The sequence below is a fragment of the Talpa europaea genome, assembly GCF_964194135.1.
Source record: "Talpa europaea genome assembly, chromosome: 3".
NCBI lineage: Eukaryota > Metazoa > Chordata > Mammalia > Eulipotyphla > Talpidae > Talpa > Talpa europaea.
The window spans coordinates 119,063,379-119,090,756 of NC_140069.1; the positions used below are offsets into that span (position 1 = coordinate 119,063,379).

The 27,378-nt window shown below is 42.5% G+C and overlaps 1 protein-coding gene across 8 annotated transcripts in view; it reads right to left on the reverse strand.

Moving 5' to 3' along the window:
• Nucleotides 1-1,900: 1,900 nt before the first annotated feature.
• COG5 (component of oligomeric golgi complex 5) overlaps nucleotides 1,901-27,378 on the reverse strand; it is a gene marked incomplete at both ends in the record, with an annotated part of 167,069 nt that continues 141,591 nt past the window's right edge. For 6 of the 8 annotated variants that reach the window (XM_084230368.1, XM_084230370.1, XM_084230369.1 and 3 more), the window contains 5 exons: nucleotides 1,901-2,015; nucleotides 9,111-9,190; nucleotides 9,645-9,771; nucleotides 20,755-20,831; nucleotides 26,535-26,772. In XM_084230368.1, the coding sequence (XP_084086494.1) occupies nucleotides 1,901-2,015; nucleotides 9,111-9,190; nucleotides 9,645-9,771; nucleotides 20,755-20,831; nucleotides 26,535-26,772 (637 nt within the window). The remainder of the gene's footprint in view (nucleotides 2,016-9,110; nucleotides 9,191-9,644; nucleotides 9,772-20,754; nucleotides 20,832-26,534; nucleotides 26,773-27,378) is intronic. The other 2 variants (XM_084230367.1, XM_084230366.1) reach the window with 2 other exon arrangements.

Sequence of the window (27,378 nt, forward strand, 5' to 3'; positions counted from 1 at the left end):
ACCATAAGATACTGATAGCATTGAAATGATTTAATAATATGAGTGAGGATTTGCTTTTTTCCATTAGAGCAATTAAGTAAGCTAAAACTATCAACATTGTAAACCAAATTGCCTTATTTTCTTCCAGATTCATATATGTCTATCAGGTGATATAGGCTTGAAAATTGATATCCTGTGGTGCTAAAGTACAGTAGAAAGAAAAAAGGAGTGTATACTTGTTTTATTTTAAATTGTACAAAAGGGGAACTTAAAAATATGTAACTGCTGTTTATACATCGGCTCCTTACTGCTTATTAATCTGTATTGTATACATAATGGAATGAAACAGAAGCTGGGACCTGGCCTTTCCTTGAGCAACCACCCATGGCTCAGCATCTGTGCCAAACACGGGAGCGCCTCATCTGGCTGGTGCCAGCAGGCTTCCAGAATATGTGGCAGGTGGACGGTGTCAGTGTCCCAGCAAGAGAGCCACCTGCTGCGGTTCCCACAAGCATGCTGACTTTCTACACCAGGTGGCAGCACCCACCCATTGTTTCCGGTGGAGACCTAGCCCAGGCCAAGGTAAAGTTAGTTCGTAGCGTTGGGATATAGTCACTGTAATGGTGCTATTAACAGTTGACACCATTGTATTTTTTAACTTTGTGTTCTATATCTCCTCAGCCACATATCTTAAATATCTTATTTTGTCATCATATCTTTATGGTGGGGGCAGACTTTGCACTTACTGCAGTGCAACACTTGCACTTTACTTTTCCTCCAACTGTCTAAAATTAGAGCAAATACATTGGCAATACAGCTGCTTTTGCTCTGAGCTACAATCATGGCTTTTCATGTTACTTAACAAGTGGTGTTTCTGGTTAGGAATCACAGCTGTAAAATTGATTTCAGTTTCATTACACTTTATGATGTTGCCCCTAAATTTTGCACACTATATTCTTGTATATTATTTCAAATAAAATGGAAAAAAAAGAGTTATCTCTTACTTCTTCTGCTTGATTGATCTTGACCAAACTTTGAGTTGTTAGAATAACAGGTTCAGAGCTGGAAAGATGGGATTTTAAACAGTGAAAAACTGTTCACAGGGCAAAGGTAACAGAAAAACAAGGACCTGGGTTATCTACTATTTATAGAGAATCTTTGTAGAATAAAAATTATTTCTAGTTTTAACTTGGCATCTGCTACAAAGTTATATAGTCCCCAAAGTCTGCTTTTTAATAAAGTGACACAGAGTGTAAAAGTCTTCCTCTATCTTTATTAATGATACAATATGACAATTTAAACATCTAACCCTACATCTTAGCTTTGGGATATGCTTGTGGTTCCCAAAATTTGATGTGTATTAGAACATATTTGGGGATTTTTAAAAAATACTAATGCCTGACTCCCACTTCTAGCTGTGTTGGTATGGGCTGCAACTGGGGCGTTAGGATTTTTCAAAGCTCCAGCAGTGATTCTAACCTGCACTCAAATTTGGAAGCATCTGAGCTAAATACTTGTTATCTAGTGAGGAGGAAGGTTGGCAGGGGGAAGCAAGATATATACCTTATGATCCTATTATCATATACCTTAAAAATCAGTGGGGCTTAATATGTGTGTGTACTTATAGAAAGACTTACATGATGGGAACGAAATCTTAGCCTTAGGGAAGTCAGGGGAGAGAAGAGTTGCATGTCTTTCTGGGAAAAGCAGGTCCATGGATTTGAAGATGGGGATGAATTTAAGACATTTTTTGCTACTTAAGGCAGAATTAAAAAGGCCAACAGAAAAAGATCAATAGGAAATACAGAAAAATCAATTATATTCTTAAAATAGAGGATAGTTGCTATCAGAGTATATGTTACTCAGTTTAACAATGTCAAGAGGTTAACACAAAATAACAATTAACAAATACTTTACATTGCTACTGAAGAGCAGACATAGCTTTCTGAAGCAGTTGAACCATTATGGGATAAACTGGTGCGAATTCTTTGCCTTCTCTACTTCTTACTGATTGAACATAGGCTTCCAGGGCTCCTCTGAAAACCAAAATGAAAATGGTGTTAAAATTGAATGAAGTAGAATAGAGGGTGTCAATATATAAATGAAATAAGCTCATTTCTGGAAATAAGCCCAGTTGCACAAGTTGAAACCAACAGTCTTCAAACATCTATTGGGGGTGTCACAATGGTCAACATGTAAACGTATAAACATTTGCTAGTCTGTATTGTACTTAGCTTTCTAATCAATAATCACCTTGCAACAGTTCTGTTTTGCTTCCTGATATGCTATTAAAGACACATGAAAAATTACACATCACTTATAATCAAGGAAATGCAAATCAAAACCGCAATGAGATACCACCTTACACCAGTAACAATGGCCCGCATTAAGAAAACTGACAACAAATGCTGGAAAGATGTGGAGAAAAAGGAACCCTCTTACATTGCTAGTGGGAATGCAAACCGGTCCAACTACTATGGAAAGCTGTGTGGAGGACCCTCACTATTAAAAATGGAGCTATCAGATGGTTTCATTTATAGGAAGAATATAAGGCAAACAAAGGGTCAAAAAAAAAAACAAACTTGTAGGCAAACTATAGATCTGAGGCTTAAAGCTGGGGTGGGGGAAGAAAAAGGATCAAAATGAGTGGGAAGAGCACAGGGAACCAGGATGTCTCACAGGTGATGTGGTGGTGGGATATTTAGGGGGACTATATCTGAGGGGAGAAATCAATACGGTACAAAAATGAACCACCATGTAAGAAAAAAAAAAAAAAAGACTTCTAAGCAGCAGCACACAGCTTGCGCCTACACACAGAGCTCACAAGGGGGAGCCCTGCACATGGGAATGCACACTGGAGCACAGGCCTACGGCTGAGGCCCTGTGGTGCACACTGTAACACTGGCAGGTGCTTATGTTCCCTCTATTTGATGGACTAAGAACCCACAACTAGAATAACTTGATCTTGGGGCCTGATTTTTGGCAGATTATTTGATACTGGGGCAGTGTGAATTTAGTCATGAGTATGTGGTGCCAGCCAGTTACTTATGATACTGTCAGAAATTATATCAGGTCAGCAAACTAAAAACACGTCAAACCCAATCCTCTTATTCATTCTTTGTGTGGTCTACAGCTGCTTTCACACTATAGTGACAGAGTTGAACAGCTGAAGCAGAAGCCATATGGCCTGTAAAGACTAATTTACTAACTGGCCCTTTATGGGAAAAGTTTGCCAGTTCTGAACCAAATGATGTTAAATTGTTAGATCATGTTTAAGTGGCATTAAAAAGAAAGGTTAAACAAGTTTTCATTAATGGTCTGTTTAAGTCTGCAAGTATACAGATTTTTTTTTTAAGATTTATTTTTTATGCAAGAGCTGGCGTACAGGCCAGATGCACAGGAGGGTGAGAGGATTCACCAGAGACAGAACGGGGAACAGAACAGGCAGACTGACAAAATCCACTGCTGAGGGGAGCAATGGGCGAGATAGGAGAGGTCTGCTCGCCATGTGGGTTGCTCCAAGGCCGGCGGGGATCGAACTGGCATTGCAGAGGCTGCGGACAGCTTCACAGCGCTGCGCTCAACCACCTGTGCCACCAGGGAGGCCCGAGACTTTTGTCATAGTTACATTTTTGGCAAGTTTTCACACTGAGGTACAGAACACATCTGTGATACAACCATTACTTGGCTACATACCTAGTTTCAAATTCCATCTAACAGTAATTCCTACCTGGTTTTAGTCTTTCAAATAATCAAAATATTAACCATTGGTCAGGTTTATTGGCTTTTTTTAACCGTGGGGAACTCACTTGCTCAGAGGCTGTCCCACTCGTCACAAGCGCCGTACATTCCTCTATCCACCGCCCACTCTCGTGTGCCACTGCACACAACTGAATCTCCAGCCCACTTCAAGCCCTTACGTTCTGGACATCTTTATCAACTTCTCCCAGGTCCCTCTAACTCACCTGTCAGAAATTTAGGGCAATTCCAACCCACAGAATGTAAAACACCAAGGGTGAAAGCTAATACAAACTATGGACTTCGGGTAATTCTAACGCTAATGTGGGTTCATGGCTGTGACGCCTGCACCAATCTGCTGGGAGATGAGGGTGGAGGCTCTGCGTGTGTGGGAATCTCTGTTTTACCAAATTTCTTTGAACTTCAACCTGTTCTAAAAAAAATCTATTAAAAAAGAGAAGAAACCTATAGGGACAAAATCACTCTTAGGACAAAGCTCTTCCCACCTGCCCCTGCTCCCAACAGTCTCAAGTTCTTTTTAAATTTTATATCTAGTGAGGTATATTAGACCCTATGAATTTATCTTACAGTTCCACACGGGGGCTCTTTCCCCTCTGCCTCGTGAACCCTGCTGTTCTGTGCTAACTACTGCGACATCTCCTCAGTGGTCATCCCGCTGCCGCCCCAGCCCAGTGCTGGGGGCCTGCCGCGCTTCAGCAAGCGGCAGCCGCCTGTCCTCATCACGCCTTGCCCTATTGCCATCAAGCCACATCCCAAAGTCACCAAACACTGGCTTCTTCACCAACCTCCCCCAACCCTGCCTTGCTCAAAGTGGACACTACACATTCTGCTGGGGCCTAAAAGGCCCTCAAATCATTGGTTTCCGTAGCAAGTAATGTGCAGAATGGTTTCACCCCCTTTGTGACTCCTGGCCCAGCAGCCCTCTGCTACCCTGTGGAGCAATCAGGGATGTATGTGTGAAGGGCACTAAGAAAGAACCTGTCTGACAGGTAGAGCTGTTTCTTTTCAACCACACTGTCTCATGGAGTCACAGTCACTTTGGTCTTTGCTGATATTCCTAATCCTAGTGTAACAGGGTGGTCCTCAGGAAAGGGGGAGGTTCCCTGCCCCACCCAAGGGAGGGTGAAGCTGAGCAGGAAGAAGAGAAGCTGCAGAAGAGACTGAGGAAGGAAGCAGGATGGAGCCAGGAGACCTGGAGGAGGCGCGTGGAGCCTAGAGACACATGAAGAAACTGTGCTTGTCTTTTGGTCGTGGACTGGGTGACACAGATGTGGGTGAGACCCGTGGGGAGGTGACAATGGCAGCTTTTATCTTGATGTTGATTTTGCTCTTTTCCTTCCGGGCTTGTCTGGTTGTTTCTGGCCCTTTTCTGTGGGTCCCCACTAGAAGATGCTTTAGACTCGTGGCAGGCTTTGGGGCCTTGCTCTGGGCCAATCCCATATGGATGGACTTTTACCCACGAGGGGACGGGTAACTTTGGGTGCTTGATTTAGAAACTAGACTCTTTGCCTTACCTGTATTGTTTCCTAGTTTTATTAAAGTTCCTTCCCATTAAAGTCTCCTATGTTTTGTGTTGATGCGGCGGATGGCAGAACCCATTTAGAATAGGCAGGTTTGCGGGGTTTGGGCTGCCCCTCTCCCTGCCCTATAACACTAGGAATGCCCTTACTTGTTTTAATTCTTGTGACTTCTTTACTTAGGACCCAGCTCAAATGCCCTCTTTCTGATAAGGCCTTTTTAACTCCAAACAGCACAAAAGAAGGGAAACCACCCGTGGAGCCAAGAATAGTCACCAACAGACATGCTTAGCAGGGCCCCACATTTTGGGATTCCCAAGGCTGGCTCCATGCTCTATTCAGGGCATAACTGTTTTAAAAAAATCTGGGAGGAGGGATGGGCAGGCTCTTATTTAAGAACGACAGCTGATATATTGCCCAGTCTGCCCTGCTACGTAGCTGTGTGACCTGGGTTACACTTTGAGCCTCTTTGCACAATTGCAAAATGGGAAAATACCCACATGATACAGTCAGGAGAATGAAAAGACAGTACTCTGAGGTACCTGGCTCTCTTCCAGGTACACATACCCCTCTCAAATACTGTTCCCACCACCTTTCCAGGTGGCTGCAGATTCTCCTAAAACTGAGCAAGCTGTTTACATTTTCCCCACGGTTCATTCATATGTTTCTTCCCTGAGATGTGACTTAACTTTCTGGATTGGGCTGTTCCATTGATTATGTAGTCCCAGGACCTGGTGCTTAGCAAAACACAATGAATGAGTAAAAAGAATTAGAAATACAGGAAGATGAAGAGACAAAATACAGAAGAAAGTAAATAAAGGAGAAAAATAATGGCAGGAATCCTCCAAAGCAGCAGACATGTGAAATAGAATTTAGTGACCTGAGAGAACTATCTTATGAGATTCCTTAGTTCATGTTAGAGTTGAGCCTTAATAAAGCTGTTTCTCTATGGAAAAAATTTGCCTCTTTTAATACTTCCCAAATTGCTCTGGCATCCTAGGCAACCACCCTACAGATTGTAGTTCCTGCAGATTCACAAATTGTAGTTCCCGCAGATTCACATACAGTAAAGAAGTCGCTGAGGGCCCCAACAGTCTGTAAGATAATGTGGTGTATACCTCGGCCTAACAATCAGTGTACTGAAATGCGCAGCAGCCGTAATGGTTCTGCAGGGAATTAATAAGATCCATTTTACCCAATAAAGGACAAAAATCAACTTGCATTCAAAAGGAAAAGACATTATATAAACTATACAATATATAAAAGAAAATTTTGATAGGAGTTTGGCTAGTTTTTTTTTTTTTTATATTTGTCAAAAACACCAGCAGAACTACAAGAAGAGAAAACAGATTAAATCTGCCCACCCACACAAAGTCAGAGCAAGATTCTCAAGCACTTATTGAATTACTTCATTTGCTGGAGCAAAACAGCTTTCTTGGAAGTCAGGCTGAGCATTATGTAAGAATTAGTCTCAACTCTGGTTGTTAACCAAAATAAACAGATTATTGATGTTCCCCTTATTGGGGGGGAAAAAAAAGTACAGGAATTGTACCAACAACAGAGGAATGGCTTGTGGAAACACGACAACAGAGCTCAATGTGACTTAAACTGACCAAGTGGAATTCTGTCAGGCACCAAACATTCAGTGTGCTTGGCACAGAGACACATGAATGGCTGAAACATCTACCAAGGCCTTCACAGAACCCCCAGCGTGCCCCTGGCTCTGTCTTCCCTCTCGGTCCCATCTCAGGCATTCAGTTTCCAAGCAAAGCAGCAGAAGCTATCTCTAGTGCCACAGGGACACCAGCAGGAGCCCCAACATTACTCTCTAGCACAAGGATCTTGTCGTTTTGCAGAAGGACAGAAGGCTGAGCAGTGAGTCCCAGCCTGTCGGCCCCGGCGGGCAAGGGCTCTGAGGTTACACTGGCACCAAAAACTGCTAACTGCAAAAATGTAAAATACCATTAGGCAAATAACGACAAGTATTTCCCACATCCTAAGTGTCTCCTACGTACACAGATCAAAGTCAAGCAAAGAAGAAAGCTAAGATATCACTTTTGGCTCTATTTGCAAATTTCAAGAGTTAAATGGGTTTGAGGCCAATTCTACCATTTCTGCAGGGCTTTAGAAATCTTTGGATCAAAAACTCAGTCTTCTTCTTTACTGAAAATGCAGTCAACTCCACAGACCCACAGTCCCTGAGGCTGCCACCTCCCTACCTGAGGCCACACAGCTGGAGCACCTGCCTGGAAGGGGTGGAGGAGACACAATTTCCCATACTCACACCACTTGGCCCCATGAGTCAGTGATTACTCTTATTTTAAAATCAGCTTGACTAGTATCCATTCAAGCTCTAGAAAAACATCTGGTGTCAAAAAGAAAGGAAGGCTGAAGAGAGTTCATTATTGCCATTTATTCAGCAGCAGTTATACCATCCTCCACTTGCCCTACTTTATGACAACTTAATGTACTGTGCTAGGAGGAACAGAATTAGCATATAACAAGGTTTGCCCCAAAAGCTAAAACAAATTTACTGACATTTAAAGAGCAATATTCACCCTGGGTTTATCTACAGGGGAAAGAAATTCATCTAGTGGTGCTTCAGTATGCAGGGACAAAATTAGTTTTGCAATAATAGGAAATAAGGAATATTCTCTAGGAGAAATTTCCCCTCTATGCCAACAGCCTGGGCTGTAGCAGGAGTAAGGTGTTTTAGGATCCCCAAGGAGGACTCAATTTTCTGCTCAAGGCAAGATATCAGACATATGTGAAGTGATGGGCGAGCCTTTTTCAAAAGCATGACAGTATTTCTGAGCATGATTTTCATTTGCTAAATATAGGCTTAGCAATAGCACTGCCGATGAAATCACTCAGGAGACATTTTTAAAGAGAAGCAAAAGAAAACAGATTTGTGATGTGCCCACAGCAGGACAACTGTTGTGATGAACTCATCCAACTTGTTAAGAAGACAAAAACGAACCTTGTTGAATTATCTGAATCCTCTTCTATTATCAAGTGTGTTGCATCTGAGTGACTCCTTGGGGCACTGCAACTCCTGGGCAAGCCCCAGGCCCAGGTTCCCTTGTCTATTACCCAGAGCCTTTCTGAGGGTTGTTTTATCCAGTCACATCAACTGGTGGGAGGCTCACGTGCATCCTCTACTGTTTCTGGGTTGAGGTGAGTAACAGTGAAGCAAGGAAGAAATACCGGGGCTGAGGCTAATCCACCCTTTATCCACACTGGTGCCTGGCCAATAGCTCACCTCAGCTCTGGGTACCAAACTTGGGGCTGCAGTGCCATCCAAGTTGATGGGCTGATGTCTGTCAGTGATTTCTTACTGCTACCTTGGTAGAGTATTTCACCAGACGCTACGGCAGGGGGCTCAGCCTATGAAGCTGCCTGGGCGGCAAGAAATCCCACTACCAGATCCCAAACCCAGGTGTTTTCTACCAATAACTGTATCATGATTGGGTTATTTTGATAAGTGTATTCATATCTGTGCTCCACTAATTCAACAACTGGAACCATGAAATGAAACAGAAAATGGTCAAGTAGGGCAGGGAGTCTCCTCCCATCTGAGGGCTGGTTTTCACAACCAGCAGTGCCTAACCTCAGGGCTGAGTCAGGGATAGTGCAAGAGGATGTGACGATCTGGAGTGAAGGATATGGAAAGCAACAACTGCCATGCCCAAGAGCTCCAAATCTTGGGCTCTGCAGCACGGGTGTGCCTGTAAAATGAAGGGGCCACCAGGAGTAGGTCCCCTCACCCAGCCACACCCACCCGAGCACTGTTCCCTCCCCAGCATCTGCCACCCTTCCTGAGCTTCTAGGTGCCCCTGGGATACATGGCTTTACCTGATGAGGAGCAGCCTGTCCTTTTCAGATGGATGGTCGTCCAGCCACTGGGAGAAGCGAGCGTGAGACCATTCTGCCCTCTGCAGGGAGGAAGCAATTAGAGGGAGTACAGGCCTTCTTCACCCCCTGGCAGCTGTGCCTGGAGTCCCTAGATGAAATTATCCCCAAATACTTCCCAAGGGAAGGTGGCCCAGGCTGAAGTGTACTTTCCTAACTCCCCAGCAGCCTTTAGGATTTGCTGATTGAGGGAGGTCAGCAAAGAAACGTGTCCATCGAAAAAGCTTTGTGAACATAACTTCACGTCATTATAATTTAAAGGACTAATCTGGATTCATCAGGTAATTTTTACTTAGCTGAGAAAGTAGGTGTAAGGCAGGGGGAGTTTCCTTTTCTTAACCTCTGGACATTGCCAAAGACAGAACTCCACTGTAAACAAGGCAAGAGAAGTCTAGGAACTCCGCTCAGGGAGCGGGTCTCTCTAGTCATAAAGTTAAGAGGGAAGACTCAAAAGAAGATCTGGCCTCAATTTTTTACCTGGAAGGGGGATTTCAGCTCTGGTGGTGCTCTTGTGAACAAAAACTGGATAACAATGCTGTATGGAATGATGTCCCCCAGTGTCGAACTTTTGGCCACATGTTCACTTGTCTGGAAGAGCAGTGGTCTAGAAGAGAAAGCGTAAGTTATTTCATGCTGCTTACTATTGGAAGAGGTGATCTGATAGCCGAATCATGCAAGTGTAATAATAGCACAGCAGCTTAATAGTGGAAGAACAAATAATAGCATTCTTCCTAGACTGGCTCATTCTTAACCACTTCCTAACTCCCTGTTCAGCCCAGAGACACACACTAGGTCAGGCTGATCTGGACTTCAGCTCCCTGACTCCCAAGATCACCGGCTCATGTGTTTGATTTTACCTCAAAAATACTTTATTTTGACTCAGCAAATTTTACTCAGCAAAATTCCCTCATGCTGAAATCAAAGCATAGGGCCTCCCTGGTAGTGCAAGGGGTTAAGTCTCAGCACTATGAAGCTATCATCAGTAACTGCAGCTCGAGTTCGATGCCTGGCCAGGGAGTTGACCCATATCTCACAGCAGACCTCTCCTGTCTCGTCAGCTGCTCCCCTTAGTAGTGTATTTCAGTAGATCTGCCTCTTCTGCTCCCGCACATGTGGCCTATACTCCGGCTCTTATAGGTATAAACAAATAAATCTTTAAAAATAAAGAGTATATACTAAGCTTAATATAATTGGACTGAATAGTTTCTTATCTTGGTTAAAATTCTTAGCTTTCATTTTAAATAAAATCCTTCTTTGGGCTATAATGTCATGTAGATAAATTAAAACTTTTTTTTAAAAGATCGGGGATCGGGTCTCCCTGGTGGCGCAGCTGTTGAGCGCTGGGTTGTGAAGCTGCCCGCAGTCTCTGCAGCGCGGGTTCGATCCCCGGCTGCTCCCTGGCCACCGGAGGAGAGTCCCACATGGTGCTCAGACCTCTCCTGCCGCCCGCTGCTCCCCTCAGCAGTGTACTTCGGTCCTTCTGCCTGCTCTGCTCCCCGCTCTGACTCTGGTGAATTCTCTCACCCTCCCGTGCTTCTGACTGTACCCAGTGCTTGCATAAATAAATAAATAAAGAAATCTTTAAAAAAAAAAACCCTCTTTGCTTTAAAAAGAAATAAAAGAAAGATCGGGGATCAAATTCATGCTGCAGTGGCTGCCAATAGCTTGATAGTGCTGTGTCTTTAACCCCAGTGCCACCAGGGAGGCCCCAAATGAAAACATTTTTTTTTTTTAAATAGAGGCATGTTTTATTTATTTATTTATTTGTTTGTTTTGTTCGGGTTTTTTTGTTTGTTTGTTTATACAAGCACTGGGTACAGTCAGAAGCGCAGGAGGGTGAGAGAATTCACCAGAGCCAGAGCGGGGAGCAGAGCAGGCAGACTGACGAAGTACACTGCTGAGGGGAGCAGCGGGCGGCAGGAGAGGTCTGCAAGCCATGTGGGACCCTCCTCTGGTGGCCGGGGAGCAGCCGGGGATCGAACCCGGTGCCACAGAGGCCGCGGCAGCTTTGCAATCCAGCGCTCAACCGCTGCGCCACCGGGGAGGCCCATGAAAACATTTTTTATGTAACTTTTCAAAGGGCAATTAGATGCTCATATATACAAAACCATTCTTCCCCATTTCATCAAAGACTCATGCAGCCCCCTTCCAACTGCACACCAATGTCTGGACATTGCCACCCCCTATTTTAACAGACACATGCAGGCTGCCGATGTACTCCACCACCAATCACCCACGACCCTGTGGAAAGTAACTGGAAACTTTTACTGACCTCTCCTTGGAGCTGGGCTCTAAGGGAGGAGAGGTGATTATTGGTCACGCTCTAGCGGTTGGCTCTCCAGAGTGAGACACAACCACAGCTCTTGAAAGAGCAGCAGTTATTCTGAACCATATAAAACAACCCTGTATCCTGGCCTCTGCCCTTGCATAGTCTCAACAGTACACAGCTACAGAAGAAGGGCTGCACAAACGAGGGACCAGCTTTCCCTCCCACTAAAGACAGGCTTGATGTCAAGAGTCAGGAGGGTTCACAACATAACAGCTGGTTCTTGTTGATGCAAAACATTACTAGGAAGAAGGCCTTTATATCACCTAGGCTGTAAGTAAATGATGTCCCACAGGGATTTTTCTAATTTCAACTGCTTCACCAAATAACATTTTTCTATAATCTATATTCTTTAGATTTTTTTTTTTTTAAATAGAGGCATGTTTTATTTATTTGTTTGGTTGGTTTATACATGCACTGGGTATAGTCAGAAGCGCGGGGGGGGGGGGTGAGAGAATTCACCAGAGCCAGAGCGGGGAGCAGAGCAGGCAGAAGGACCGAAGTACACTGCTGAGGGGAGCGGCGGGCGGCAGGAGAGGTCTGCGCGCCATGTGGGACCCTCCTCCAGTGACCGGGGAGCCGCCGGGGATCGAACTGGCGCCGCAGAGGCTGAGGGCAGCTTCGCAACCCAGCGCTCAACCGCTGCGCCACCGGGGAGGCCCTATATTCTTTAGATTTTGAGGAAACATTTCCTTCAGTTCATTTGTGTTGTCTACAACTAGACATTCATAACGCTCCAAACCAAGTCTTTCAAGTGAATATGACTAAAGTCTTCTGAGAGCCACACTGAGAAAGTGGGACATGTTCAAGGCTCAGTCATGTCCCAGGGCTTCATGCCAACGATCTTTAGGAAATGAATGAAGCACTTCTCAGGTATGAAAATGCTGCTGAGGGAATTCTGCTTTTCTTGTCTGTAGGTATGGCTGCAAATCCTTCTCTGTGTGGGTGAAACTATCCATGTAGGTAAAAGCTCCCGTTGCCACAACAGCAGCAGCAGCAGTTACTACATCCAGCACTGCCCAAGTCAGGCTGACAGACCTTACATATGCGAACTCATTCTCTCCTTCAAATGACCCTAGGATAGGGGTACCTGTAGCGCCAGCAAGGCACAGTGCAGGTTAGGAGAGTGCTAGAGCACTCGGTGGCATTTTCAGGCTTTTATTGAGCTTTTTCCATTATATCTGGTGCAGCAACCAAGTACAGGGGGTAGGGGTACCAGGATGCTGGCAGGCCTCCCAACCCCAGAGAGTCTTCACTCTTTCTGGGATCTCCAGCGTTCGCCCACGGGCTCTGTTCTCCGCCTCTGCTACTAATTCTGCTGCCGCCGGTGTCCCCATGACGCGGCCCTTATATGCCCAGCCTCTCAACCCAGGTGCGCTCACTTACGCATGCCCACACCCCACTCCAGGTGGCCGCCATCAGGCATGCATGTGGGACCACAAGGGTCTATCATTAATGCTAATGGTGGGAGGGCGGAAAATCCTGACAATTTTCACTTACCCTACAGTATCATTACATTCCCATTTTACCGATAGGTAACCTGAGTAGCAAGATTAAGTAAAAAGTTAAAGAGCAGAGAGCAAGGATTCAAATCTAGATAACCTGGCTATGAATTCTGCAATGTAGCCTCTTTTAGGGTATCAGCTGCAGCAAATACTCATCCTGTTTTCACAACAGGTAGACTTATCAGTGAGAAGGAAAGACCCTTGGAGACAGTACAACTTCAAACTACCAACAACCTTAGAAAACCCTAAGAAAATTAATGCATATAGGACATGATTTGAAATCCATGCAATTCTTTTTATGTAACCCAGACTCTCCCTGGGTTAAAGTGAACCTCCAGTCACCTACATACTTGAGCTATATAGTATCACATTCTCTCATGGAGTTCTTTTCCCCTGGTGTGACCTGCAGCTTTATTGAGTGGTTCTGTCTTAAGGGCCTCTGAAAGCTGACTCCAGGCAGGTGAGGTTGTGGCCCAGCTCAACTTCCCAGCATCTGGAGACCTCTAGTCCTGGCAGGAGGAATTCAAACACCTGACAGCCCAAGGTCCCTGGGGACTGGGCAGCTGGCACTCCCTGATGGCTCCCTGGCAGGCCCAGCAGTCTCCTTAATGAGCCAGTGACAATATTGCTCCCACATCAGAGCTGTAATGGCTGAAGGGGTGGAGAAGGGTAGGATGGGGGTGGGGTGGGGGGAGAGGGCCCCTCCACTGAATCACCAGCTCATTCTGCAGCCCTGTATGTCCAGGCCCTGAAAGGTCATGCAGGGATGTGGGGAGACAAGGGAACTCATGCTTCATTTCTCTCCCTTGCTGTTCCTGAGCCTGTGCAGGTTTCTCCTCTCCCCAGTAAAGTGCACTCTTTGCTCATGCCATGTGATATGGCAGGATTCACTGTTAATTTGAGTTCAAGGTGACCTGGGGGAGTCAGTCCTGTGTGAGGGCTCTTGACCTACTGCAGAGCAGTCACATGGGCTCCTTTACTGCCTCCACCTTGGGAAGGTGCCAGGAGTCCTGGCTCCCCAGCAACCTGGGTATGCCCTGTATGGAGTCCTCTGCACAAAAGCCTTGGATTTAGGTGCAAATTAACAACAAACCTTCGCTTGGGAATTAATCTATTTCCTGCCTTCTGAAAATGAGATTAATAGCTGATTCTGTTTCTTTTATCTTCAGATTCAGGAAGCTTTAGTCAAATTTGAAATTTATTGCAATTAAGATCATCTTATGGTTTGAATAGTTGCATTTTTCTATATTTTCCTTCAATATATTCTTGATGTAAACTGTAAATGACACAAGGGCAAAAGAGAAGGACAGTGGAAGAAGAGTGGGAGCGAGGGCGAAGGGAACAATCCACACAGGCACGCCATGCCACGCAGCTCGGCACACACGGAGGCTGTGGCTGAGATGCCTGCAAAGCAGCCTGTAAAAACCTGCTTATTTTCAAAATGGGATTTTTTGGTCAGTCCTCTCCCTTTGGAGCTCTGAGTCACAGCAACTATATTTCTGCCAAGACCAAATCTTCCACTCTAGTCACCACAGGACTGCCAAAGAGCCGTGAAAAGCAAAACTGGATCTGTCTCCATATTATGCATCACTGACATAATTACCTGTAAACATCAAATGCAGACATTTTATTTCTCTTGTTTAGGAGTCTGAAAGAACACAGCATGAAACCCTCCCTTCTCTCATTCCAGGTGGAATCTGAAACCCTGGCAAGTTAAAAAATAAATCACCATCTGTGGTGATGTCAGGAACAAAAGGAAATCAAGGTGTTATGAAACGCAGATGAGCCAAATGTCACAATATATCATCCTTAGTGGAAAATACTCTAAACATAGCAGCACTTCCATGGTTAAACTTTACACTCATTAGGTGGTGTTGATTAGTCAGGTATTAGGTCCCATTAGAAAAAACTATTTCAGATAGGGGATCTCATTTCGTCATATTTAATGACTTAGCTGCACAGCTGTCAGTCTCCTTTTAAGGCCAATCTTAAGTGAAGTAAGACTGGAGTCCTGCTGCTCATGTGTCCACGTCAGTAAGGCCCATGCTGCCTGGGCTAACCACCCCTACCCACGCTTCTCTTTGATGACAGCCTGGGAAGGCAGTGAGACGGCTGAGGAGACACATGGAGTTCTGGAACCAGCATAGAAACGAGACAGGAAAACACGAAGCCTCCCTGCTCAGGACACAATCAGGACCTTCTGAGGAAGGGACGAAAGAGGTATCAGAGGCCTCCTGGAAAACAGGCCTCAGTGGAGATTATTTTGGTAAGGCTCACATATTTCTTGATGTGGCTCCTGGGAAAGAATGAAACAGGAGGCTAACAGGTGGTGATGAGTCAGGGAGCAGAGGAGAGGGGGTGGAAGACTTCCAAGTTCATTTCTTAAAGCCTAGGTTGTCAATCCTAGCAGATCAGGTCAGAAAGTATGCACAGGGTTTAGGCAGACACTCTAGAGTAAGAGTGGACATTTGGCTCAACATTTCGGATTCATCTCCTGATGCCTGTCTGCATAAGTGGAGAGAGGGGGCACTTCAGTAACAGGAGGTTATCACCAAATTGAGGAATATAGATTCTCTTCAAAATTTCCTTACATGTTGCTGGGTGATGCATACAAAATTCAAGTGGTCTAGGAGTATTCAGACTGAAAACCAAGGGGAGGACTTCTGGAATAAGAAATGGGATTACATCAAGCACAGGAGTGGGGCTGGGCAGCCCCAGGCCTGAAGGGCAGCTCTGCGAGTCTCACACCATTCCAGATGTGCAGCCTGGCGACGTACACTCTCAGGATCAATTGCCTCCCTGAGGTCATACCCAAGTCACGAGTGTTGTGAGCGTAAAATGAAATAACAGTGCAACATGTAGCACTGGTTTAGCAGATAGTGAATGATCAAATAATGGCCACTAGAATGAAAATAAACTATTCATCACACTATGATTACTCGGGTGCTCCGAGCACCTCCAAAGTAGTGGCAAACAACAAACCAAGCCTGAGATGTGGCTGCCTTCGGACTACAAAGCTGAAATCTGAAAGTTAGATCAGAACACCTGGGGGAAGAATTACATCAGGGTACTGATTAAAGGGCTCCAGATTCACAAGTAGAAAGAAAGGACGACATATTCAGAGGTCCTAGCGCTAACAGTGTTGAAAACGGAAGCTGCAGAGACGGCTGTCTTTCAGTTCTGCAGACAGGAGGATACAGAGTTGGAACTCCAAGCAGCAGGTGATCCCCAATACAAATTGAAGGCACAGGAAACCCTAACTCCACAATTAAAACCAGCTGACATACAGTGCACCTGAGTTATTGATGACCTCCTTCTCCCACTGCCCCTCACACTCACACAGCCATCATAACAGCCCATATCCCTTGAAGCTTGCATTGCTTTTATTAAACCTAGTGATGCTCCAGCAGAGCAGACTGTGGACTTCATTCAGGGACAAAGCCATGGTGGTGGGGTATGCTGAAGGCAGGATCTGTGTCCCTGAACTGGTGAAGGGAATGGACTCCTTTTCTGTCTATTGTCTCACTAAGAGCTGCAGGGAGAATGTGAAGGCCTCCGGCCAGGTAGAGCTCAGATAATCATCCTTATATTATGAGGGGACAGTGCCATGCGGCAGAGGGATGGACAAGGACGGGATCTCAAAGCCCCAACACGTGTGCCTTGTGTAGAGATACAAATTACCTGAGAGTAAATCCATAATGTCAGCAGTTTTCTGAGGCAGCATGCTGTCCTGGGGAAGAAGAGTCCTGCTGCCTGAGAAAGTCTAATGTTGACAGTAAAACGTAAATGGATGCAAGAAGCCTGCTGGCTTGATTAAACAGTCTACTAATATTGCCGTCAAGAAGAAAGTGCCCTAAGGCAGATGTCTGCACGATGGGAGAAGGGAGGCCTGGCTAAAGAGCGCATGCGTGCGTGTGTGTTTGTGTGTGTGTGTGTGTGACACATCTGTCATTCTTCCTCGCAAAGGAGCCCTTGCACCAGGCCTGCTGCCTCTCATTCAGAGCGAGGTTCAACCTGCTATATTTTGGTTGCTTGGCTGCCTGGTTTTCCTAACCTTTCCCTTCTATTAGGGAATGTTTTAGTATATTTTATGTTATTTTTGCTCCTTTGTTGTTTTTAAATGGAAGAACAATGTAAATGGGATTTTAAAATGTATTTATTGACTTTTCTGATTACAATTATAAACAACCAAGGCAGAGAACTGGAAAAATGCAGAAATCCTCTAATGGAAAAATCACTAGTGACACTAATACTGTCCAAAGGTTATATGTTCATGTTCATCCTTCTAGGTTTTTCCTCTCCAGAAATAGGTGTCACTAATCAAACTTAATAAATTCTCCCTTAGAGAATTCTCTCATGAGAATTCACATGGCTGACAAATTTCCATCTCAAATGACTTAAAAAGGAATTGGTCCTTTGTGAAGCCCTCAGAATTTGTATCTCTAAATTATGACACACTTTATAAGCCGTGGATAAAGGTCATCTTAGCTTAGCAAAGAGAAGATAAGCAAAGAAGATAACAAAGAACTTAAAAAATGTTTAATACATACACACAAAATAATTAAATATGGGAGCCCCCCAAATAGCCTAATATTAATATAGCAAACCCCAGACAACCCCTTTTTCCATTAATTAGAACTTGATGGTTATGTTGTCTAGCATTCAAACTGATTCTGCTGAGAGGAACATGTGATCACCCTCAGGACTGCTGTACTACCATCTTACTCAAGTAAGTGACTTTACAGGAGCTTTGTTAACATTATTTCTATAGTACAAACAGCTGACTGGCAAACTGATAACCTCGGAACCTCTTTTTTTTTTTTAAAGATTTATTTATTTATTTATTTATTTATACAAGCACTGGGTACAGTCAGAAGTGCAGGAGAGTGAGAGAATTCACCAGAGCCAGATAGGGGAACAGAACAGAAGACTGATGAAATATACTGCTGAGGGGAGCAGCGGACGCAGCAGGAGAGGTCTGCGCGCCATGTGGGACCCTCGCCAGTGGCCGGGGATCGAAACGGCACTGTAGAGGCTGTGGGCAGCTTCGCAGCCCAGCGCTCAACCGCTGCGCCACCAGGGGAGGCCAACCTCAGAACCACTTAATCCTTCAATTCACATATATTTGGTAATGCCAAATCCTAAGACTTCAACAAAATATTTAAGTACTTTCACAAAGCTTTGTAGTATAGTTTGAAGTCTGGCAGTATGGTATCACCATTCTTTTTCTTACCTGTCAGAGGTCCTAGCGCCTATTGATGTCAGCTGCCTATTGATGACACTCTTTTTACTGTGTCAGTTTTTAGAAAACCACATGCCTGGACTATTTAATCTTTATAGAGGTACATCCAAAGAACACTTTGCTCTTAGATATGATGAACAGTTTATAGCCTATATCAAGGCTTCCCATCTGGTATGCTGTGGTCACAAAATGGTTATATAATATTATGTCCATCCCATAGCTTTCAGGGTTGTTCATCTTTTTTAATGTATACATTTCCTACATGTGTGATGATATAAGTTTGGAAAGTTCTGATTTGAATAAACTATCATATGAACAGTATCTTTTTAACTCTAAAATCTGCTATTGAAGACACGAGTCATCAAGTTATTCAATGTTCCTTAAAATTTGAGCCTCTGGTAAGAGGCTATTTGAGCATTCTAAAAAGAATTTTCTTGTTAAACTGGTATGTTCTTTTTTTTTTTTTCTTGTACAAAATTGTTTATTTGCCTTTTCTTTGTAACTTATCAGTAAAAGTTTTCCCCCTACTGTCAAGAAAAAATGTGGGGCTTCCCTGGTCCCCAGAGGTTAAGTCTCAGTGCTATCACCACAAAGGTCTGAGTTCCATCCCTGGCCAGGGAGCTGCCCACATGGCACAACAGACCTCTCCTGACTTGCCTGCCAGCTGCTCCCCTCAGCAGTGTATTTCAGCAAATCTGCCTATTCTTTTTTTTTTTTATTAAATAATAAATTTTATTTTTATATTCCCCCATACAACTGCACATGCCCCATTCTGACCCCAATCCCTCCCCTCCCGGCCCCCACCCCCCAAAAAGTGTCTCTGGTTCATAGTTTTTTGTTGATTTTGATTTTCACTTTCTTATAGTTATTCTTTTTCCTGATCCCTTATTTAAGTTTTCTAGATTCCTGCTATAAGTGAGACCATCCGGTATTTTTCTTTTTCTTTTTGGCTTATTTCGCTGAGCATGATCCCTTCCAGCGCCATCCATGTTGCTGCAAATTGCATGTGTTTATCTTTTTTGAATGCTGAGTAATATTCCATGGTATATATGTACCACATCTTCTTGATCCAGTCATCTATTTCTGGGCATTTGGGCTGTTTCCAAAGCTTAGCTATTGTAAATAGTGCTGCTATAAACATAGGGGTGCAGGTGCTCTTTGGAATTAATGTTTCTGTGTCCTTTGGGTAAATACCTAGGAGTGGAATTGCTGGATCATATGGAAGCTCTATATTTAGTAGGTCCAGAAATCTCCACACAGCTCTCCACAGTGGTCGGACCAGTTTGCACTCCCACCAACAGTGCAGGAGAGTTCCTTTTTCTCCACAACCTCGCCAACATTTGTTGTTGCTAGTTTTTTTAATATGTGCCATTCTCACTGGTGTAAGATGGTATCTCATGGTAGTTTTGATTTGCATTTCCCTGATTACAAGTGATGTTGAACATGTTTTCATATGCCTGTTGGCCATTTGCATTTCCTCTTCAGAGAAGTTTCTTTTTAGCTCTTCTGCCCATTTTTTGACTGGATTATTTTCTTTGCTGTTGCTGAATCTTATCAGCTCTTTGCAGATTTTTGTGATCAGTCCTTTATCATTAGTGTTGGGTGCAAAAATGTTCTCCCAGTTGGTGGGGTTTCTCTTTGTTTTTGTTATTGTCTCTTTTGCTGTGCAGAAGCTCTTTAATTTGATGTAGTCCCAGCTGTTTATCTTTGCCTTCACTATCTCTGCTTTGGGTGATGTGTCTGTAAAGATGTCTTTGATGTGCAAATCCCGTAGTGTTTTGCCTATATTTCCTTCTATGTATTTTATGGTTTCAGGTCTTATGTCTAGTTCTTTAATCCATTTTGAGTTGATTTTTGTGTATGGTGTGAGGTAGTGGTCAAGCTTCATTCTTTTGCATGTAGCAACCCAGTTTTCCCAGCACCATTTATTGAACAAACTTTCTTTAAACTGGTATGTTCTTATCATGACTATGAATTAATTCATTCTTTTTCTTTTTGGACTGGTAGTAAACCCAATCCTAACTTTTGTGCTGAACTGCTTTAGCCATCTTTAACCTAAATTATCACCTACAAGTGCAATCATTCTCTGAATCTCATCACTAACTCGGTTCCTTGAATACTTTAATAGCTTTGCTATGGAAGTAAACTATCACCATTTTTAGAAGTAGATTGGATTGAAAATAATAAATGAACAAATGAAAAATTCAGAAAAAGATATCTATGTAATTATGAGTATATCACTCCCCCTAGAAAGAGCTTTAAAAAAATTTATTGGCTTGAACTTATGAATTATAACTTAAATATAACACATACACACAACACATACACTTATTAGTTACTGCATATAATTATATACACTTTCTGGTTTGAATAACATTTAAAATGAAGTATATGAAACTGTTGTAGGTCACAAAATGGTTTAAATATTAACAATTTCAAAGAGTTCAAGGAGGAAAGGACTACCTGCTAATAGGATGTGGATATATTAACAGCAATCATAGCAGCCTATCTTACCTGAATGACCTGAGCATTCGATAGGACTTTCCTAAATCAGAGACTCTTCTGCAGAACGGACCCACAGCCAACTCCATCTGAAATAATAAAAGATATTCCATAGCTTTTTATATTAGAATCCTAAAATGAACTGGGGGTACAGCTGGATCACAGAATGTTATAACTTGAAGAAAACTTAATTTTTTTCCACACTGTGAGGCAAGTTTTTAAAGTCAATTAAATTTATTAATGGTAAGAACTTACAAAACTTTTGAATTTATTTACTAAAGAAACTAAGCACAAGCACAAAGGAAAATGTGATTATTCAGGAAAACAGGAGAACTTTTCTTTGTTACATAAGAGAAGGAAGTTTAGATGTTTGTTGAAAAATCCGAAAAAGGAACATTTTTCAGGACTGTGCACTTACACTTTCAGTAGGTATCATAAGTCTCTTTATATTAGACATAAATGATGACAATTTTAAGCAGGTGGCCCAAGTGATTAAAAGCACTCACTCTGGAGCTGCCACCTCAATGTAAGGATACACAATCTGCCATGACAAACTGAATAGCCCTGAACTTAACCTTTTTAATTCACAGGATTTTCAACTGTCAAATGGAGATAAAACTTGTTTGATAGAATTTTTTTTTATTTTTTTAATTATTTTTTTAATTTTAATTTTATTTTTATATTCCCCATACAACTGCAACCCCCTTATTTTGACCCCAATCCCTCCTTTCCCCACCCCCCACCCCCCATAGAGTGTCTCTGGTTCATAGTTGTTTGTTGATTTTGATTTTCATTTTCTTATAGTTATTCTTTTTCCTGGTCTCTTATTTAAGTTTTCTAGATTCCTGCTATGAGTGAGACCATCCAGTATTTTTCTTTTTCTTTCTGGCTTATTTCGCTGAGCATGCATTCAAAAAAGACAAACACATGCAATTTGCAGCAACATGGATGGCACTGGAAGGGATCATGTTTGATAGAATTTTATAAATAACTACATAAAGCACCATGTGCACGGCAGATAATAAGTGCTCATAAATACCAGCAATTATTAGTATTTGGGGGCCTACCTGGTGGCGCAAGGGGTTAAGTCTCAGCATTATGAAGCTACCCGCAGCCACTGGAGCACGAGTTCGATCCCCAGCCAGGGAGCTAATCCACATGGCACAGCAGACCTCTCCTGACTCACCCCCTGCTCCCCTCAGCAGTGTATTTCAGTCAATCTGCCTGTTCTGTTCCCCACTCTGTCTCTGGTGAATCCTCTGCACCTCTGGCATACACCCCAGTTCATGTAGGCATAAATAAAAATAAATCTTTTTTTTAAAAATATGCTAAACTGCTTCTCCATTTTTGCTATAGACAGGACCGCAGCAAAGAATACTTGAGAAAATAACTGAGCAAAGTTCTCTGCTAATGTAGCATCTATCTTCAAGAAAAACCTGAAAAAGGAAAGAGGGGCTTCTAGTCTGCTGGTTATCCTTCTGCTCAAACCTCCATGCTGTGGTTAGACCATGGAAAACTAACCAAGTGCTAAATTGAGAAATATTTTGAACTCCCCACTAATTGCAAGGCACCAAGCTAGACAAGGGATGAGAAGATGAATTAGACTGCTTTGCCTTCAAGGAGCTCTCCCAAATTTAGTGAAGGAGGAGATATATAATTATTTAAACAATAATTATTATCCAACAAAATCGTAAGGTGTGTGTATACAGATACACATATACACACAGTATATATAATGATTACTATTAAGCACGGTTGTTGGAGGAGAAGTGGAGGGCAACTTTCTTGAGGTGGTCCTGAGGGTGATGAAATACCAGGTGCAGCTCTCTCTTAACACACAGAAGACACAGAGTACAAACTGTATGTCCTAGAGAGAAACCTCACATGGTTAGAAATACCAAAGCACATGTAAATAAAAAGAAAAATCTAAGGAAGAACAGTCAGGATTTTTGTCAACAATATAAAACAGAGCAGATTGAATTGATGTTCTCAACTTAAAATACAATGAGTAATGGGCTATTCCTTGGGACCTGTTTAGTTTATTCATGGTGAGAGCTTCTGGTTTCCTTCAGAATGTGTCATTTGCTTTACACTAAGCACAAAGGAAAATGTGATTATCATATATTTTTGACTTGGTCATTCCAGTTATACACCTAGCTCTGTGTATGATGGCTTTTACACACTGAAATTTATATGAAATACATTTCATGAAATGTATTCGGCAACTTTTTTTTTTTTATCCAAGTGGGCTTCATAATTTTCAAAGATTAAGCCTTTGCCTTAGCACTCGAGCAGGAGAAATGTCAAATAAGTGGCTAGAAAAAACTCACTATATGAGAGACCGTGACCTTGAATGGCTGTGCAATCTACAATGATGCAGGAGATTTCTATGTTAAAGGACAATTTCAAAATGTTAAATGTTTAAAATAAATTTTTCATCCATAAAGAACCTCTAAGGTACTGAAAACCATTTCCTTCTGCCAGAATTCCATTAAACAATAAAGGCCATGTTTCTAAAGGGCAGGAGTGTTCCTCTTAGAGGAGGTGACTCTGCAATTAGCCGTGGATACAAAAATGCTAAGTGTAACTCTCTCCAGCTCTCCTACTTGGAGGGAATGAGAGGTCAGCTGCAGGTACAGTAAATTAATTACATAGCTGCTCCTTACCCACCACAGACATTTGGTTAGCCACAGGGCATCCTTGGATACTCCGAGGGCACTCCCGCTCTGACATTGTTCAGGAGAAAAGGCAGGAAGAATTAGAACAGAAAATAAAATCTTGATGATTTTTTTTTCTTTTCTAAATTTCTATTCTCAGGCAAACACAGTTATACATGCACATGTAAAGGGCACCAGAAGCCCTAGGAGCACCACTGCGTAAATTACTTAATGCCAACTTCAACAGCCAACCTTTCCCTGCAGGAATGAAGTGAAGCTGAGGGGTGGAGAGGAGTGTGTATTTCAGAGGGCAGTGTGGACAAGTCCCCAAAGAGATTCTGAATCAACAAAACCCCTGTGGTCTTGGACAAGCTTTGTGCTTTAGAACTGCTGTGTGACTAGCGTGCACACAGAGACCATGTGGTCACAGCAGGGAATTAATTACCTGTAGAAAACCCACGACCTGATTCCTAAGGGGCTGGTTGGGCATTTCTCTCACCGTGAACCTTCCATATGGCACTCTGCACCTATTTTCTCTCACTAGTGCTATGGTGTCAGTGGGGGAAATCAGGATTCCTGATGAAATCTTTAAATTGTATTACAACCTGTATTTGCAACTGGATTTTATATCAGATAATCAGCATTCCCAAACTGACTCCAGTGCTCTCTTGAACTCTTTCTCTTTCTGTTATTTATGCCAGAATAGCAGGCACTTTCATCACAAGAACTCTTCCCAAACCACAGAGGATTTGTGCATTTTTGCTTCCAATGGCTCAACAACTTTGTTTAATTTTGAATACAAATTAATAGAACTTCCAATAATAAGGCAGTCAAAAGGCTTTCTGATTCCCAGTGATGCCTATCATGAATACAAATATCAGGGTAATGCTATGTAAGTGTTTTGACTGACCCCAGAAAAACACTTTCAACCAAGTAATGATTCTGAAAGCCAAGGTACAACAGATGTGGCAAGCAGCCAAATCAAATGAAAGAAAAAAGACAAAATCACTTTAATTTTTAAAAATTTATGGGGGTGGTGGAAGGAATGATGGAACAGCTGGACAATATTTGCCAGAGCTACTGACCGCAAATATGATTGCCTATGATAGTGCTTCCACCCGTCTGTCCAGTGCCCACAACCCAAAGAACAGGGGCTCATCCCCAAGGTGAGTGGTTCTGAAATTGGGGCACATTTGCAGGAGTGAACCCAGAAATAGGCAGCACACAGACTGAAGCAACCGATGTCACTGCAAGGATGGAAAATACACGTCTTAACACCGAGTAAATAATTGTGTGTGTTTTTCTTTTCTGTATTTAAGAAATGGAAAACAGAGGATGCATCGGAACACGGCTTGGTTTATTGAGCAGCATGTCTTCAGAAAGAAGGAATGCCAAATCAAAACTCTGAATAACGCAGCCTTAGGTAAGTGGCCACTCAACCTGGCCACTAGCTGCTACTACTCATTTGAGCAGATGCTAGCAGCAGTGGCAAAGGTTACAGGATAATGCTTTCCACCTTTCAGCACTCATAAGGGAACATACAGTTAAAATAAAATTTAAAAAAAAAGCAAAGCCTTTTTCCTGCTGCACTCATTTTGGCCATCTCCTGCTCTGCTGCCACTCTAATTGGACTTGAAGTGCTGCCTCCAGGAAAGTGACTCAAGGACCAGCTGGAGCAGAATGCAAATAAACTGGTGGGGGAGGGAGCCCAGGGAGAGAAGAAGATAGGAAAGAAAAATAAAATTAAGGCGGAAAGGGGAAAAGAAGAACAGAGAGACCCACTGGAGTACGGCTCACAACATTTCTAACAAATAAAAGCAAGTCGTAGCACATCACTGTCTTCATCTCAGTAAGCCACCAGCACCCCCAGTATGGAATGAATAAGACTCTTTAAGCAGAAGCTTACCTATAACAACAAAAGAAAATGTGCCTGAGAATAAAGCTGATGAAATGAGAACAGTAAAAGGAGCCACATTAATGATAACGTTCAATTTCTATTTTCATGCTGAGGCCACTAAATGCATAGTACCCAAAGGAAGGCTGGTCTAGTGGCTATAGGCATATCAGTGGGGATGAAAATAACTAAATAACTAATTCTGGACTACTTAATAAGCAAAGATCCTGGCTCTTGAACATCAGTCTATATACAGGTTCTTCTCTGTAATTCTCATCAGATCTGAGCATCTGTCTGAAAACTGCCCCCCTGATATAAACAGTGCACTGTCCTATCCTTGGGAAACAATAAATATCAAGACTTGCTTTCAGATACACTCAGTAAAAAATAGGGAAAATAAAATGTGTCTATCTTCATAGGCAAGGAAGATGTGGAAAACCCATGAAATATTCTTTTATAAGGCTAATAGCTTTGAGAGGCTTAAAATATGAGTTCACCTTTGACTATAAACATGAATCATCTGTTTCTAATTCTTTTAGTGAAAGTGTATATTTGAGGTGTTTTTCTTTTGCCTCTGATATTATCAAAGGGCTTTAAAATATCCACCTAAAGGACAAAAGAAAAAAATCTCCTTTCCATAAGAGCTGATAATGGTTCTGTTATTTTACTGTCATCCCACCTCATTCATACCAGATGGCTTGGAATGGCTCCAAACGTCACCATACCTAAGAAACAATGACCAGGTCCACCATGAATCTGAATGAAATATGACACGGTCTTGGATTGTTGAGTTTGCCACTAGGGGAGTGCAGATGCGTTGGAGTTCTTTCTCATTACATGACAACAAGACAGCCCCTATACCACTGATTGAAGAATAAATTTCATTGCCTTCATTATTTTCCAGCAAGGGTAATTAAGTACTCTTATCAACACTGACAGTAAAATAGTGAAAGTACCATATCATGTATAAATGGGAAATGTTACTTATCTGCAGTGTGAGCTACTTTACCTTAGCCTTGAGCTATCAAAGATGAGTGATAATTTTGCTAAACACAAAGAAAACTGTTATGAAAGTATCTTTAAAACTCTTTCCTCTTTTACCAATTAGGTTTAGTTGGATTTATTTTCCTAAAAATTGCTTCAATTCTTCAGCACACTAAAGGATACATATTTAGTCTTTTATTTAACAGATAATATTGAGGTTGAAACATTTTCCCCTTTGTAGCTATGCATTGATTTACCTGTGCAAAATCAGCAGCTAGTCGCATTTTTCCACTTTCACCGAGTGGTCTTATGAGACTGGCGTTGCGAATAAAAAGTTCAATTGCCCTTTGGGCAATAGCTTCAGTATTGTCAAAGACAAAATCCAAACATTCAAAGTGTTTAAAGTAGTCACTCATGACTCTGGCAATGAAACCTTGCAGTTCCTTCATATACAGAGAACAAGGAATGTCAGGCTTTACTGAGCTGGATAACGACCTGCAAAGGAAAAGACAAAACAAAACTGCTGATGCACTGCAAGGCACTTACTTGATAACTATCAACTCTCACTGCCCCATTTCCTACTCACCAATACCCATTCTTTCACTCCTCAGCAACTTTTTCCCTTAATGGGAGGAAAAGGCATCCTGAACTAAGAGCTAAAGAGCCGAAGACAAAGCAATATTTAAATGATATTGTGAAGACAGTTTTAAGGTGCAAGAAAGACTACTGCAGGAAACTTAGAATTCATCTGCCTAAAGATTATTGAGAGTGAAAGAGCAACCATCTATCTTGATGATTCACATAAGTGTTTTTTGCACTATGACATCTCACAGTCTCTCCCAGCTTTGCAACTCTCCATCCACTTACCTGTTTTACCTGGTTAGTGAAAAAGTCATTAACAGATCCTGAAATAGCCATTTTGGACTTTACAATGGCAAAAATGCTTTCCTAAACAAATTCTTGGCAAAGATATCTCTGCTCCTGTGCTATTTAATCTGATCAGTCCGATAGTGGAACTCTGACTGTGGAATTGGTTATATAACAATACACATGGTATGCAATTGTTTCCTCCCAGATGATGAGGTTTGGAAAGGCTTTAAT